The sequence below is a fragment of the Procambarus clarkii genome, chromosome 34 (assembly GCF_040958095.1).
Source record: "Procambarus clarkii isolate CNS0578487 chromosome 34, FALCON_Pclarkii_2.0, whole genome shotgun sequence".
Classification (NCBI taxonomy): domain Eukaryota; kingdom Metazoa; phylum Arthropoda; class Malacostraca; order Decapoda; family Cambaridae; genus Procambarus; species Procambarus clarkii.
This window is the reverse complement of record NC_091183.1, coordinates 3,927,929-3,944,212: the sequence shown is the minus strand read 5'-3', so window position 1 is coordinate 3,944,212 and position 16,284 is coordinate 3,927,929. Positions and strand designations below refer to the sequence as shown.

Here is a 16,284-nt window from a genome sequence, read left to right as displayed (position 1 = left end):
CTCCTCTCAAAGCTTTTAAAGACTCTCTACGTAATGCCACCTTCAGTGACCCTCAGAATGTGCCCCAGTTTCTTCAAAACTTAAAACACATTCTAGAGAGAGTACGTAAATTTGCTAATGACAATCTAATGAAAGCCCAGACTCAATTTGACCAAAGCAGCAAATTAAGGAAATTTAAACCAAGAGACTTCGTGTTGGCATACTTTCCTATCCAAGGTTCTCCATTGCAAAACAAGTTTTCAGGACCCTACCGCATCAAGGAGTGCAGAAACAACCACAACTACGTTCTTGAGACTCCAGATAGGCGGCTGAAGACCCAGTTGTGCCACATCAACCTCCTGAAGCAGTATCAAGGTACCCCCTACTGTATTGGTATCATTATCCACATTTAAAGGTCCATACTTCCACAGTAAGACCTTCCCTGCTTCTCCTCCCGAAAGCACTAACACTGAGTCAGTGCCTTCCAACTCGAATATCCTAACTGATCTTCATACCTATTTACAGGACAGTAATAGTGCTCCTCTCATCAGAATCTTCAAGGAACATCAGAAGTTGTTCAGCGATGATCCACAGGAGTGTAAAGTGGTTCAGCATGACATCCAGCTACTCCCTGACACCCGGCCAATTCGTCAACCTTTCTACAGAATCAGCCCGAGCAAAAAGGAAGTCATGCGTGCTGAAGTACAGTACCTCCTGGATCAGGGGCTGACCACCCCTTGTGAGTCCCCTTGGGCCTCACCCTGCATTTTGGTGCCGAAACCGCAAGGTAAAGAGAGGTTGTGTACCGATTATTGGAAATTGAATGTTATGACTGTCAAGGATGCGTACCCATTACCTAGAATAGATGACATCCTTGACGCCATTGGTAATGCTCGGTATTTGTCCAAGCTAGACTTACTCAAAGGATACTACCAAGTATGTTTGACAGAGCGAGCTACGGAAATATATTCCTTCACCACTCCTTTTGGCCTTTACAGATATGATCGCCTTCCATTTAACTATGTAATGCCCTGCCCACCTTCCAGCAAGCTGTCAACCGCGTCATCCATGGCTTAGATAACACCTACGCCTACTTGGATGATATCGTTGTAGCAACTAACACCTGGGACGAACATCTGCTCCAACTGCAACGATTGTTCGCCAAGCTCCTGACATCTGGCCTTACCATCAAATTGGGCAAGTGCACCTTTGCTAAAGGTAAAGTGCGTTATCTTGGTCATATGATAGGGAGTGGCAGCCTAGCTCCGTTAAACGTACACACTCAACCCATCCAGCATTACCCACAGCCTACCACCAGGATGCAGCTCCCGCGCTTCCCTGGTCTTGCCTCCTACTATCGTACATTTGTGAAGAATTTTAGTACGGTAGCGACACCATTGATCACTGAAACCAGCCCCAAGCAACGGTATCATTGGACTATTCAGCAAACCATTGATTTTGAGCAACTTAAATCTCTGCTCTGTTCTAATCCCATTCTCGCCTCGCCAGATATCACGAAGCCGTTCATCCTCCATGTCGACGCCAGTGGTACCGGCATCGGGGGCTTCCTGATGCAACAACGAGGCGAGGAGGTTCTACCTGTTAGCTACTACAGCTACAAGTTAAAACCACACCAGAAGAATTACAGCACTATCAAAAAGGAGCTACTTTCCATCGTCCTGAATTTACAGCAGTATGCATCGTACCTACAAGGTAATCGGTATACCACCATCTACTCGGACTACAATACCCTACGCTTCTTGCAGCAAGCCCAATTCAACAATCAACGACTTCTACGATAGGCTTTATATCTGCAGAATTTCAACCTGGAGATTTTCTACATCAAGGGTTCTGACGACATCATAGCAGACGCCCTCTCCAGAGTCTATGAGGTAGAGGCAGCTCCACCTACCACTCTACCACCTGAAGACGTAACTTCACCTGTAAGCGCAGGCTTCGGGGGAGAGTTGTGACGATAATCTCTTTCAAGAGAGATTGAGCCTGCTCTTCCCTACATAAAGTTACACATTGTCACGTGGGGGGTGGGCGGTCCGGGGCTCTGCTAACACTCGGCTGCTAGGGGCTCAAAAGGCCCAAATACTCAGCCCCTCCGACTCCCTGGATTCACCGGAGTCTCCTTGGTCACACAAGATAGGACCAACAATGCCCACCTCCGCAGGTCTTTGCTTCCACCACAAAGGGGTGCCACTGATTCACCCTGGAAGCCCTTCAGTCAACCACGGGGAAACTGCTGTTAACAGTTCCGGCCTAGACCCGTGGGGGAGTGAAGGAAGACTCAGGCTTACCTATAACCATAGCCTCTCTGAGTCTTGCCTGCCAGACAAAAAAAAAGGTTGCGGGAACTCCTTTCCCGCCTGTCTTCTCTATCTTCCTCTTAGCAAGGTCGCCAGCTGGGTTATTATATCTGCACCCCAGCAATGCAGTTCAGTGGGTGTATCATATATCGTTTGTAGCCAGAAATGTATGCTCATAGAGAAATATCACAAATGGAGGCACACTCAAACACAGTAATAAAATGTGTGGATTTACTGACGCAAATTACATGAACACACACACACAATCACAAGTAATACATGAATATGGAATATGGATGATGAGTCTGGAGATCGTCAGCCTCTTCTTCCACGACCTCCAACTCTCCTTCAACTGGGCAGGAAGACAGGAGTCTCACACTCTCACAGGAGGGCCTCTTCACCACGTCGGCACCTCTTCTTCACTGTCCTGCCATCCATACACACTGTCCTCTCTGACAGTCCTGGACACAAGCTGCCTTGCAGCCTATTCTACTATTAAAGTAATGAAGTCTTGCTGCCACATACACAAGTAAATATTGTGGCCTAACTAGCCTACTCATACAAGGGGTAATGGGAGGGAAAAATGATCTACCTTACACTCCTGGCTCACGACGCCTGTCCCTCGATGGTGTGAGGTTCCCACGCTTCCTTGGGTCGATCCTCGACGATCCAGGGCGTTCCACAGGTCCTCAGGTGTCGTGAAGCCTTCGCGTCGTCGCCGTTCCAATCCCTGAGGTTCAGCTGCCCCAATCCTGGTTCATCGATGGGCGCTGAGCTAATCACTATCTTTCCCCACACTCGCCTCTCCCACAGGGCGTCGCTCCTTGTCCTAGGCACGGTGTCGTCCTTCCAAGATTCTCAGTGGATGTGACCCCAGTCACAGCTAGCTTGCTCGCCCACCTTCCAGACCTCAACGTCCAGCCAGCGGCGCCGCCCAGCGTCGTCGCCGACTATTTTCCAAGTTTGGGCACTTCTCTGCTCACTGAACTTGGTTCCTCTTTGGCTTCCCAGAAGCGCAGGGTCTCCAATAACTATGGTGGGCAACGAAGGCCAGCTCAATCCACTGAACAAGGCTTGCAGAGCCTCCAATCCTTGAGAGCAGACCGAGGCGCGTCCTGTCGCTTCCACGGTCAGTACAACTCTGACGTTGGCGCCGCCCGGGGCACTCGGTGACGTCATGGCGGGCCCTGATTTGTCGCCCGCGACCTACGTCGGCCAATCCGCGATTGGCATAGTGTCCCTTCCACAAGGTCATATCTGCCGTAGGGGATACTGTTTCATTTTATATCAGGGCGCCAACTTTCCTTTATTTACAACTTATAATATAACCTCCTTCCATTAAATGGCAGCCAGTCTGGTCGCCACATATATCATTAGACTCCCTGAACCTCAGAGAATCAGTAGGGAGAGCTGATATGACTCTTTAAGCCGGCAAACGAAAGAAATAGGAGAGGGCACCGTAACATACCCCTCCCCTTAAAATAAGAGTCATATCGGAAGAGCAGCACTCAAGAGGGCAATCTATACTCTTGCTCCCTCCGTTCCTGAAGTGTCACTCCTCCAGTTGGTGACGTGGCTCGTACCACCTTGCCAGTCACTTGCCTCATTGTATCTCCACCTCGCATAGTACCGGGTGTGATGGGTGTTCCCTGAACACCTACAAGAAATCCTCTCTCCGTGGCTACGAGTGTACTCCCACGGCTCGTTACCACTGTAAGATTCAGTGCATGCAGCGCCTCCACCGCGTCGTGCACTCCGAGATAGTCTTGCATTTCCATTGCGTCCTACAGGTACTCCATGTTTCCTCCCATGATCTCCTCTTCGCCCATCTTCTCTCTTCTCGGTTCCTCTTCTCCCGTAGGTGCGTTGTCTCCTCACAGTGGCACTTGTAACCTGTACTCCATCCAGCAGCTTCCTCTCTTCCACACTAGGCTTTTGCGATGGCCCAATGCCCCTCTGGTTAGGCTGGCGCCTACCCTGGGTGTACCTATTCCCTGCTTTCTTCGTATTGCCTTTCCTATACCACTCGCTCCTTCGTTCCCGACGAACATCTTCACTCCTCCATGAGATTCTCTTCCCTGCAGACGTCTTCTTCGGTTCGTGGTTGGGCTCTTCCACCTCCCTGTGGCTCACCTCACCACGGTGGTTCATCTTGCACCTACCACTATTCATCTGGCTGGCATAGGGTGCATTGCGTCGTGGCTCCTCCACTCTGCCCCTCACTGCCGTTCGCTCATCCACTGAGCTTACTTTATTCACGTTTCTGTATGGAGGGAGTGCGGTCTGCAGCCTCTTCACCGCCCCAGGCGTTTGTACAGCTGCTCCTCGCCACTCCTCCACACGCATCATCAGGCTTAGTCGGAGGTCCCCGTCGGGGTTTTCCACAACCTCCGACGACCTCTCTGCACTCTCGCCCTCGTTGTCGTCGTCTCTGGCGACGTTTTCCCTGGCGAAGTCGGCTTCCTCACGACCATCTGGAACGACCGATACCTCACCTGGCAGGGTTGTACCGCTGCTTGCAACATAAGCACTCCTGGCCCAATCGGGTTGTATCCTGCCTCCTCCGAGGTCATTACCCAGCACCATCTGTACATGCTCTAGGGGTAACTTAGGGGCTACAGCTACTATAGCTTTCTCGACTCCGTAGTCGGCAATCAGCTGTACTTCGTGAAGTGGCAACCTGTATTCCTCCCCCACACTGCGTATCCTCACCACTCCCACAGGTGAATCATTAAATTCCTTGGGGAGAATACTCCTGGTTACCATACTTATGTCAGCACCCGTATCTCGAAGCATGGCAACCTCCACTGGGTCTGACTTTCCAAACTTCACGTTGGCCTCGAAAACGAAGGGATGTTCACCCAACTTCATTTCCCAACCATTCACGTTGGGTCCACTATAATATGGAGTGTGAACAAACACTCTCTCCTCTTCCAACATTAATCCTACATTCCTTTGGTGCTCCTCACACTCGCGGGCATAATGTCCTCTCACACCACAGTTGTAGCATCGGCCACCTCCCCTGGGCGGCCACTCGCTAGTCACTCTGGCGGTACCACTTGCAGACGTCCCCTGGGTCCTCCTTGGACTCCCTGTCGTCGTATCCGGGACTGCAGCACTCGCTCCCGAGTTAGGTCCACTGCTCACAGGTTGGGGCTTCCTCCCCGCGTCTCTTGAGCTCTTGAACCACGTTACTTCATCGGGCACACTACTCTTGGGAGAGTCCCCACCCGTCCTCGCTCCTCCTGAACTCCTAAGGTTCCCTCCCGACCTGGGGTAAGGCGAGTGTCTGGGCGGCCCCTCCCTCCTGATATGTAGTGCCTCCTCCAGCATGTCGGCTCGATCCGCTGCAGCCTTCAGGTCCTTAATACCTGCTTCTCTCACCCTTACTCGCAACTCTGGATGGAGCACTGACATAAACTTCTCCATCACTATCAGTCGTTTGATATCATCCACCGACTCCGCTTCCTCCGCCTTCAACCATCGTAGGAATTTCCGTTCCATATCCCTGGCGGTCTCGGCGTAAGTCTTTCCCGACGCTCTTGTACACTCTCTGAACCGCTTCCGGTACATCTCCGGAGTCAGCCGGAATGAGTGGAGAACCGCATTCTTAATCGCGTCATAACTAGTACACTCCTCTAGGTCCAGCATGTTATAGGCTTCCCGGGCCTCTCCAGTCAACCTGCCCTGGACCAGAGCAGCCCAATCATCTTCCGGCCACTCCTTCAGAGTCGCTATCCGTTCAAAGTGTTCGAAGAACGCCTCAGCTTCTTGTGGTTCGAACGTAGGTAAGTCACGTTCCCTTACCTTGAGGTCATCCCGCCGTGCAGGTAGTGAGGGCAGACCACGTTCAACGCGACGCATTTCGACTTCTTTCTTTGCCTTTATCTCCTCCAGTGGCAGTTGTCTCTCTCCTTCTTCTCGCTGCAGCCGAGCTTCTCGCTCCTCTCGCTGCAGCTGCAGCTGTGCTTCTCGCTCACCTCGCTGCAGCTCAGCTGCACGTTCCTCTCGCTGCATTTGCGCTTCTCTTTCCTCTCGTCGCAGCTGGGCTTCCAGTTGCATCTTCATTATTTCCAGTTGCAGGCTCCTCTTACTACAGCTGGACCTTCCACTGCTCCCATGTTCACTGTGAATTCTCTCCACACTGGTAGGCGCTTGGGGTGGCCCTAGTCGGGACGGTTCACCTTGCGACGGCTCTCCTCGGGACGGCTCCTCTTGAGATGGCTCCTCTCCCGTCGCTTCCTCTCGAGCCGTGAGCTGTGCCATGATCTCTATCCTTCGCTCCGCTGCCTTAGTCGTCCTCAACCTGATCCCAAAGTGGTTTGCCACTTGTTGGAGCTGGGCCTTGGTACACTCTTCTAAAATTCTCTCGTCCCTTGTGTCAATAAATTTCTTTACTTTGTCTTCCTCCATCTCTATATCATTGAGCATACAAGACAGCACAGACAAGTTAGTAGGCACTAATTTCACCGTTTCAGTCCCTTAGCTGGTTGAGTAACAGTACCACCGAATTCACTGGCCACACTGTATTAGTACCCTGGCAACACTTGTCTTGCAATTTGGTCCACACTGTAGCTTGATCCACGCTTCCTGGCGAAGTTCCCAGTTCTTGGCTACTGGGGTTCGAATCCTGGCAAGGTCGCCAGTTCTCTTGTCACGTGGGGGGTGGGCGGTCCGGGGCTCTGCTAACACTCGGCTGCTAGGGGCTCAAAAGGCCCAAATACTCAGCCCCTCCGACTCCCTGGATTCACCGGAGTCTCCTTGGTCACACAAGATAGGACCAACAATGCCCACCTCCGCAGGTCTTTGCTTCCACCACAAAGGGGTGCCACTGATTCACCCTGGAAGCCCTTCAGTCAACCACGGGGAAACTGCTGTTAACAGTTCCGGCCTAGACCCGTGGGGGAGTGAAGTAAGACTCAGGCTTACCTATAACCATAGCCTCTCTGAGTCTTGCCTGCCAGACAAAAAAAAGGTTGCGGGAACTCCTTTCCCGCCTGTCTTCTCTATCTTCCTCTTAGCAAGGTCGCCAGCTGGGTTATTATATCTGCACCCCAGCAATGCAGTTCAGTGGGTGTATCATATATCGTTTGTAGCCAGAAATGTATGCTCATAGAGAAATATCACAAATGGAGGCACACTCAAACACAGTAATAAAATGTGTGGATTTACTGACGCAAATTACATGAACACACACACACAATCACAAGTAATACATGAATATGGAATATGGATGATGAGTCTGGAGATCGTCAGCCTCTTCTTCCACGACCTCCAACTCTCCTTCAACTGGGCAGGAAGACAGGAGTCTCACACTCTCACAGGAGGGCCTCTTCACCACGTCGGCACCTCTTCTTCACTGTCCTGCCATCCATACACACTGTCCTCTCTGACAGTCCTGGACACAAGCTGCCTTGCAGCCTATTCTACTATTAAAGTAATGAAGTCTTGCTGCCACATACACAAGTAAATATTGTGGCCTAACTAGCCTACTCATACAAGGGGTAATGGGAGGGAAAAATGATCTACCTTACACTCCTGGCTCACGACGCCTGTCCCTCGATGGTGTGAGGTTCCCACGCTTCCTTGGGTCGATCCTCGACGATCCAGGGCGTTCCACAGGTCCTCAGGTGTCGTGAAGCCTTCGCGTCGTCGCCGTTCCAATCCCTGAGGTTCAGCTGCCCCAATCCTGGTTCATCGATGGGCGCTGAGCTAATCACTATCTTTCCCCACACTCGCCTCTCCCACAGGGCGTCGCTCCTTGTCCTAGGCACGGTGTCGTCCTTCCAAGATTCTCAGTGGATGTGACCCCAGTCACAGCTAGCTTGCTCGCCCACCTTCCAGACCTCAACGTCCAGCCAGCGGCGCCGCCCAGCGTCGTCGCCGACTATTTTCCAAGTTTGGGCACTTCTCTGCTCACTGAACTTGGTTCCTCTTTGGCTTCCCAGAAGCGCAGGGTCTCCAATAACTATGGTGGGCAACGAAGGCCAGCTCAATCCACTGAACAAGGCTTGCAGAGCCTCCAATCCTTGAGAGCAGACCGAGGCGCGTCCTGTCGCTTCCACGGTCAGTACAACTCTGACGTTGGCGCCGCCCGGGGCACTCGGTGACGTCATGGCGGGCCCTGATTTGTCGCCCGCGACCTACGTCGGCCAATCCGCGATTGGCATAGTGTCCCTTCCACAAGGTCATATCTGCCGTAGGGGATACTGTTTCATTTTATATCAGGGCGCCAACTTTCCTTTATTTACAACTTATAATATAACCTCCTTCCATTAAATGGCAGCCAGTCTGGTCGCCACATATATCATTAGACTCCCTGAACCTCAGAGAATCAGTAGGGAGAGCTGATATGACTCTTTAAGCCGGCAAACGAAAGAAATAGGAGAGGGCACCGTAACAACATATACAAGAATAAGATGCTACCTTCAAGATATGTTTACCAGTAGCACAAAACGTTTTGACCAGGAGGCAAAACGTACCCTAAACCCCCACTCCACACTCCCTCCATGCCGGCTCGCCCATCGTCAACCAGCAAACTACCATTCCAACCTGCCTGCTTCTGATTGGTGACCCACCGTCTGCACGCCTGCACCTCTGCACCTCAGTGCCCTCTATCTAAGTCGATGTCTGGGCTTGAACCAGCCATTGAAGTCAGAATATTCTTGTGCTCTCAAGCTGTGAACAACCAACTGATGCACGTCCTGTTTATTGGTGGAGGTTCCCAGCTAGCGCTATATTCTCAGCACCTGTTTATGTAATTTTGTCTTGATATTATTTCTAGAGTAATTTATCCCTGTTCTTAATTTTTATGACTTGTTTGCTTGCACTGTACATAGCCAAGGGATTGTCTTTGTTTTTAAATTTGCTTTCCAGTTAATTAAAGTTTCATTGTTCATACTATGTGTTTTGCGTGTCTTCCCTTACTCTATCACAGACAACAGCCAAGCAGTCTCTTTTTTTTTAAATGTGACAGGCATTGACACCAGCCATTAGGAGGACTGCCGAACATCTACACTCCTACACTTTCCCGTCACAATATATATATTGGGGACCCATAGCCTCAGAGAAGAAAATAAAAGCTGGTTCCTGTCCTCCATATCGGCTACCGACGACCTTGTGAAGGAAATTCTACCTGCCCACTTACATCACCTGGTAGGTGTACATGATCCCAATTTTACACGCTGTGCCACAAAGTGGACCTCTCGTGCAGGCTCATCACTTCAATCACCATCCCCGGAAGCCCACAAGCAATCCAGCAGGGATGGCCCTATTGTAGACTGAGTTGCTGCAGTGTCGGGTGCTGCAACAACACAACACGATATTGCTCGCCTCACAGCAGTAGCAGCCCCACATGCAAGGGATTTCCTGTTAGCAACCCCAATGTCGGCAACTGGCACACGTCTCACACCTCACGCCCTCCGAATTTCTGGGGCCCTCCGCCTTGCTGCCCCAATCCACACCAGATATAGGTGTTTTTGCAGCGAGGTGGTGGCCGACAGGTACGGCCACCATGGCCTACTCTGCCAAAGCTCAGGGGGATGGCACTCGAGGCACAGTGAAGTTAACGACATCATCAAGAGCAGCCTCACCACATCTGGATGCCCAGCTGAAAGAGAGCCCCGTTACCTAATGCCCCGTAACTCTGATACTCTTATTGGTCGCCCGGATGGTATCACAGTGAACCCCTGGAAGAACCGGCAAGCAGTTGGTATGAGACTACACGTGCATATTAACCCTGGCTAACACCTACATTGACCTCAGTGTTGCACAACCAGGTGGCGCTGCCACCCACAGGGAAGCAGCTAAATCCCGTAAGTACAGAGAACTAGATCACCACTACAGTTTTGTCCCCATTGCTTCTGATACACCCGGCGCCTGGGGTAAAAGTGCTACCAGTTTTTGGAAGGAACTGGGTTCTAAGCTCATTGAAACAACAAGGGACCCTAGAGCTACCAGCTTTCTTTTCCAGTGCCTCAGCGTTGCAATACAGAGGGGAAATGCACACTGCATTCAGGGCTCCTGCCCGCCATCTGAGGAGCTGGAGGAACTCGACAACTTATGATAACCATAATTGTACCCTATATGTAACTCCTTTATTGTAACAAAGTTCAAATAATACAAATATATATAAGTACATACAAAAGAATGGGGGGTGGTAGAAGATAATATTAGTGTTCAGTGAGAATCCACAAGGTATTCTCTGAATACTTTTTATTTTCTTCTCCGAGGCTATGGGTCCCCAATATATATATTGTGACGGGAAAGTGTAGGAGTGTAGATGTTCGGCAGTCCTCCTAATGGCTGGTGTCAATGCCTGTCACATTTACAAAAAAAAAAGAGACTGCTTGGCTGTTGTCTGTGATAGAGTAAGGGAAGACACGCAAAACACATAGTATGAACAATGAAACTTTAATTAACTGGAAAGCAAATTTAAAAACAAAGACAATCCCTTGGCTATGTACAGTGCAAGCAAACAAGTCATAAAAATTAAGAACAGGGATAAATTACTCTAGAAATAATATAAAGACAAAATTACATAAACAGGTGCTGAGAATATAGCGCTAGCTGGGAACCTCCACCAATAAACAGGACGTGTATCAGTTGGTTGTTCACAGCTTGAGAGCACAAGAATATTCTGACTTCAATGGCTGGTTCAAGCCCAGACATCGACTTAGATAGAGGGCACTGAGGTGCAGAGGTGCAGGTGTGCAGACGGTGGGTCACCAATCAGAAGCAGGCAGGTTGGAATGGTAGTTTGCCGGTTGACGATGGGCGAGCCGGCATGGAGGGAGTGTGGAGTGGGGGTTTAGGGTACGTTTTGCCTCCTGGTCAAAACGTTTTGTGCTACTGGTAGACATATCTTGAAGGTAGCATCTTATTCTTGTATATGTGTAAGTAACTTTATGTAGGGAAGAGCAGGCTCAATCTCTCTTGAAAGAGATTATCGTCACAACTCTCCCCCGAAGCCTGCGCTTACAGGTGAAGTTACGTCTTCAGGTGGTAGAGTGGTAGGTGGAGCTGCCTCTACCTCATAGACTCTGGAGAGGGCGTCTGCTATGATGTCGTCAGAACCCTTGATGTAGAAAATCTCCAGGTTGAAATTCTGCAGATATAAAGCCTATCGTAGAAGTCGTTGATTGTTGAATTGGGCTTGCTGCAAGAAACGTTGGGTATTGTAGTCCGAGTAGATGGTGGTATACCGATTACCTTGTAGGTACGATGCAAAGTGCTGTAAATTCAGGACGATGGAAAGTAGCTCCTTTTCGATAGTGCTGTAATTCTTCTGGTGTGGTTTTAACTTGTAGCTGTAGTAGCTAACAGGTAGAACCTCCTTGCCTCGTTGTTGCATCAGGACGCCCCTGATGCCGGTACCATTGGCGTCGACATGGAGGATGAACGGCTTCGTGATATCTGGCGAGGCGAGAATGGGATTAGAACAGAACAGAGATTTAAGTTGTTCAAAAGCAATGGTTTGCTGAATAGTCCAATGATACCGTTGCTTGGGGCTGGTTACAATGATCAATGGTGTCGCTACCGTACTAAAATTCTTCACAAATGTACGATAGTAGGAGGCAAGACCAGGGAAGCGCGGGAGCTGCATCCTGGTGGTAGGCTGTGGGTAATGCTGGATGGCTTGAGTGTGTACGTTTAACGGAGCTAGGCTGCCACTCCCTATCATATGACCAAGATAACGCACTTTACCTTTAGCAAAGGTGCACTTGCCCAATTTGATGGCAAGGCCAGCTGTCAGGAGCTTGGCGAACAATCGTTGCAGTTGGAGCAGATGTTCGTCCCAGGTGTTAGTTGCTACAACGATATCATCCAAGTAGGCGTAGGTGTTATCTAAGCCATGGATGACGCGGTTGACAGCTCGCTGGAAGGTGGGCAGGGCATTACATAGTTAAATGGAAGGCGATCATATCTGTAAAGGCCAAAAGGAGTGGTGAAGGAATATACTTCCGTAGCTCGCTCTGTCAAACATACTTGGTAGTATCCTTTGAGTAAGTCTAGCTTGGACAAATACCGAGCATTACCAATGGCATCAAGGATGTCATCTATTCTATATAATGGGTACGCATCCTTGACAGTCACAACATTCAATTTCCAATAATAGGTACACAACCTCTCTTTACCTTGCGGTTTCGGCACCAAGATGCAGGGTGAGGCCCAAGGGGACTCACAAGGGGTGGCCAGCCCATGATCCAGGAGGTACTGTACTTCAGCACGCATGACTTCCTTTTTGCTCGGGCTGATTCTGTAGAAATATTGACGAATCGGCCGGGTGTCAGGGAGTAGCTGGATGTCATGCTGAACCACTTTACACTCTTGTGGATCATCGCTGAACAACTTCTGATGTTCCTTGAAGATTCTGATGAGAGGAGCACTATTACTGTCCTGTAAATAGGTATGAAGATTAGTTAGGATTTTCGAGTTGGAAGGCACTGACTCAGTGTTAGTGCTTTCGGGAGGAGAAGCAGGGAAGGTCTTACTGTGGAAGTATGGGCCTTTAAATGTGGATAATGATACCAATACAGTGGGGGGTACCTTGATACTGCTTCAGGAGGTTGATGTGGCACAACTGGGTCTTCCGCCGCCTATCTGGAGTCTCAAGAACGTAGTTGTGGTTGTTTCTGCACTCCTTGATGCGGTAGGGTCCTGAAAACTTGTTTTGTAATGGAGAACCTGGGATAGGAAAGTATGCCAACACGAAGTCTCCTGGTTTAAATTTCCTTAATATGCTGCTTTGGTCAAATTGAGTCTGGGCTTTCAATAGATTGTCATTAGCAAATTTACGTACTCTCTCTAGAATGTGTTTAAAGTTTTGAAGAAACTGGGGCACATTCTGAGGGTCACTGAAGGTGGCATTACGTAGAGAGTCTTTTAAAGCTTTGAGAGGAGTACGGCACTTACGTCCGTAGAGCATCTCATAAGGAGATACTCCTAGAGACTCATTGGGGAGACTTCTGAAAATGCACATAATGAGACCAAGTTGTTTATCCCAGTCCTTCAAGGTTTCATTGCAAAATTTCTTTAGGAGTGCGTTAATAGTCTGATGACTACGTTCAAGAGAACCCTGTGAAGCAGGATGATAGGGGCTGGACAATACCTGTGTGATGTTGAACTCTTCCAGTGTCTTCTTCAAGAGATCACTGGTGAAGTTGGTGCCACAGTCACTTTAAACCTCTCTTGGAAATCCATACTGGGTGAAGATCTTCATTAGTTGTTTCACCACAGTAGCAGCCGTAATGTTCTTTACTGGAACTGCTATGGGGAATCTGGTGGTAGGACACAAGATAGTTAGTATATAGGCGTTGCCAGAACTGGTCCGGGGTAAAGGACCAACACAGTCTATGATGAGTCTGTGGAAAGGCTCCACAGTCACTAGGATAGGATTCAACGGTGCCTTAGGAACAGAGATGCTAGGTTTACCTGCCATCTGACATGTATGACACTGTTGCACATAACTTTTGACGTCTTTAACCATATCTGGCTAGTAGTAGTCTTGTCTGATTCCGTGGTAGGTTTTGTTAAAACCATAGTGAAAAAGTGCTCCGTGGGCCAGGTGTAGAATATCGGGCCGTAGGCTGGTAGGAACCATTAGTTGTTCGGCATTTGCCCAATCGTCGTTCTCCTTCAGCTTACTGGGTCTGTACCTGCGGTAGAGCAACTGATTCTCTAGGAAGAACCCAGGGATACTGTCAGGTTGAGTCTCAGCCTGGAAGAATAATGGTGTTAATGAAGGATCCTCCCTCTGTAACTTACGGAACTCCAAACTGGTAAGATTCGGTGGTAGATTCTGATGGTCTTGAGGGACAACGGTAGCAGTAGAGTCACCTGGTTGCGGGCGTGCAGCTTGTGCACGGGTGGTCACCAAAACCGGAGGAGAAACTTCATCACTTTCTTGGACCTCTGCTGAAACATACTTAAAGATGGGATTGTCCACTACAGAGTTACACACCTGGGGTTTGTCCATGATGATCAGGTTGAACGGTTGCAGATCTTCTGCCAAGTCGTTACCCAGGAGAAGTTGCACTCCAGGCACGGGAAAAGGCTTTTCCCTGATGGTGACTTGGACTTCTCCGGTCACGAAAGGACAATCCAGGTGGACTCTGGCGAGTGGATACGGAGTGGTACCAGTGAGGTCAGTGATAAGGACGGTTTCCCCGGTGTAGGTGATGTTAGGCACAGCTGATTTCAATATTATGGACTGAAGAGCCGCTGTATCCCTCAAGATCTTCAATTTGAAACGTCCCTCCGAATCTGTACCATTGGTAGAGACAGTTCCAGGGTACAGATGTTTACTGAAGAGAGAAAGATCATTAACAGGAACACCAACATTCATCACAGGCTTACCGGACTTAGGAGGAGTCAGTTTGGGTTTAGTAGTTTCATTGCCTTTGTATTGAGCCTTCCCACATTTATCTATGGTATGTCCATAGAGTTTGCAATACTTACTATACAATTGAGAGCTCGCATGATCTGTACTCACTTTATCATAACTATACCAAGACTTCTTACTGGAAGGTGGATCTGGTGATAGCCGATGGATGAGGCTGAGGTGTCAGCTGACTTCGCACATCTGATGTAGTCGGTTTCTTCTTTGTCTGCTAAATATAAACGGACGGAAGGGGAACACGTCTCAAGAATTCTTCAACTAGCATGAGGTTTACGAGTTCTGAAAATGTAGAGACTTGTGCTGCTTCCAGCCATTTCATGAAATATCTTTTCTTTGTATTGGCAAATTCTAGAAAGGTGGTGGTACTTGCCTTTAGATAATCACGGAATTTTCGTCTGTAGCTTTCGGTGGAGAGAAGGTAGGCGTCCAAAACTGCTTGCTTCAGGGTCTGGTAGTCATTCTCAGACGCTGAGGTACTGCGAGTAACTGCAGCTCTACCTGTGAGATGCACTCTGAGAAGGGTAGACAATTGATTTGCAGGCCAGCTAAGTTTATTAGCTACCATCTCAAAAGTGGTGAAAAATACATCGATCTCTGTCTCAACGAATGGTGGCATTAACTTACTTGTCGACGATATTCGAGCGCACTATCAGCTAGCTGTTTACTGTGCTCACGTTGTATCTCCAGGTCACGTTTTCTTGCTTCAGACTGCTCTCACTCACGCTCACGGAGTAGGGCAGCCTCACGTTCCCTTTCTTCTTTCCTTAGGGCAGCCTCTTCCTTCCTTTGTTCCCGCTCGAGTTTTGCAAGTTCGAGCTTCAACTTCATAGTTGCCAGAGCATGTCTACCTGCAATAGAATAATTTTTGTGAGTTTCAGAGTCAATCTTCCCTTCATCTAAGAGGTGATCCAATATTAAATTATGCAAGTCATTTTTGTTGGCTCCATGGGGAACATCTAGTTGATACTCGTGTGCAAGAGTTTGTAATTCGGTGTTCTTGGCACGAATTAAGTTCCCTATTTCACCTGCTGGATCGTTACGGAAAGCTGGGAGACGAAACATGGTGAAAAATAGCAAATAAATGTACAACGAATATTTTTGTGATATGGTAAGTGTCAGTAACAAGATGACGTGGCAACTGGTAACTATCCTGTGGAATTTAATATTTAACAATTTACGTTAATTTTAGAATGGTAAATGATTAGTCAATCAAGGTCGCAGGAAATCTTGTACCCGGTACTCAATGTAAGAGAATAAGGGCAAGAAAATCCTACTAAATAAATGAAACTGATAGTTCTAAAACAAATGAAACATTTAATTGTTCCAAAAGTGAATAAGGTAGTCCAAGAATGTAGGCATACCTTGCCGAGTCTCTATAGGACAGAAGCAAGGGTTTTCCCACTAAATGAAATATGATACTTACAGAATTAGCGAACTTTGTGCTCTGAAAAAAGAAAGCTAATTCCCTACCTAAGTAAATATCATCATCTCTGACCGACGTGTAGGGGTGCGAGTGTCAACTGGTGACGAGAACTGCTGTTGAGGTCCCAACTCAGCAACGTAGTCCGTGCTAGAGGAACTATGGCCCTC

General features: G+C 48.8%; 1 protein-coding gene across 1 annotated transcript in view; it reads left to right on the top strand.

Annotated features, from left to right (window-relative positions):
• The first annotated feature begins 807 nt into the window (after positions 1–807).
• LOC123762176 (involucrin-like) overlaps positions 808–16,284 on the top strand; it is a 21,923-nt gene continuing 6,446 nt past the window's right edge. Inside the window, exons 1-2 of the mRNA XM_069335577.1 lie at positions 808–915; positions 1,026–1,197. Coding sequence (XP_069191678.1) covers positions 808–915; positions 1,026–1,197 — 280 coding nt within the window. The remainder of the gene's footprint in view (positions 916–1,025; positions 1,198–16,284) is intronic.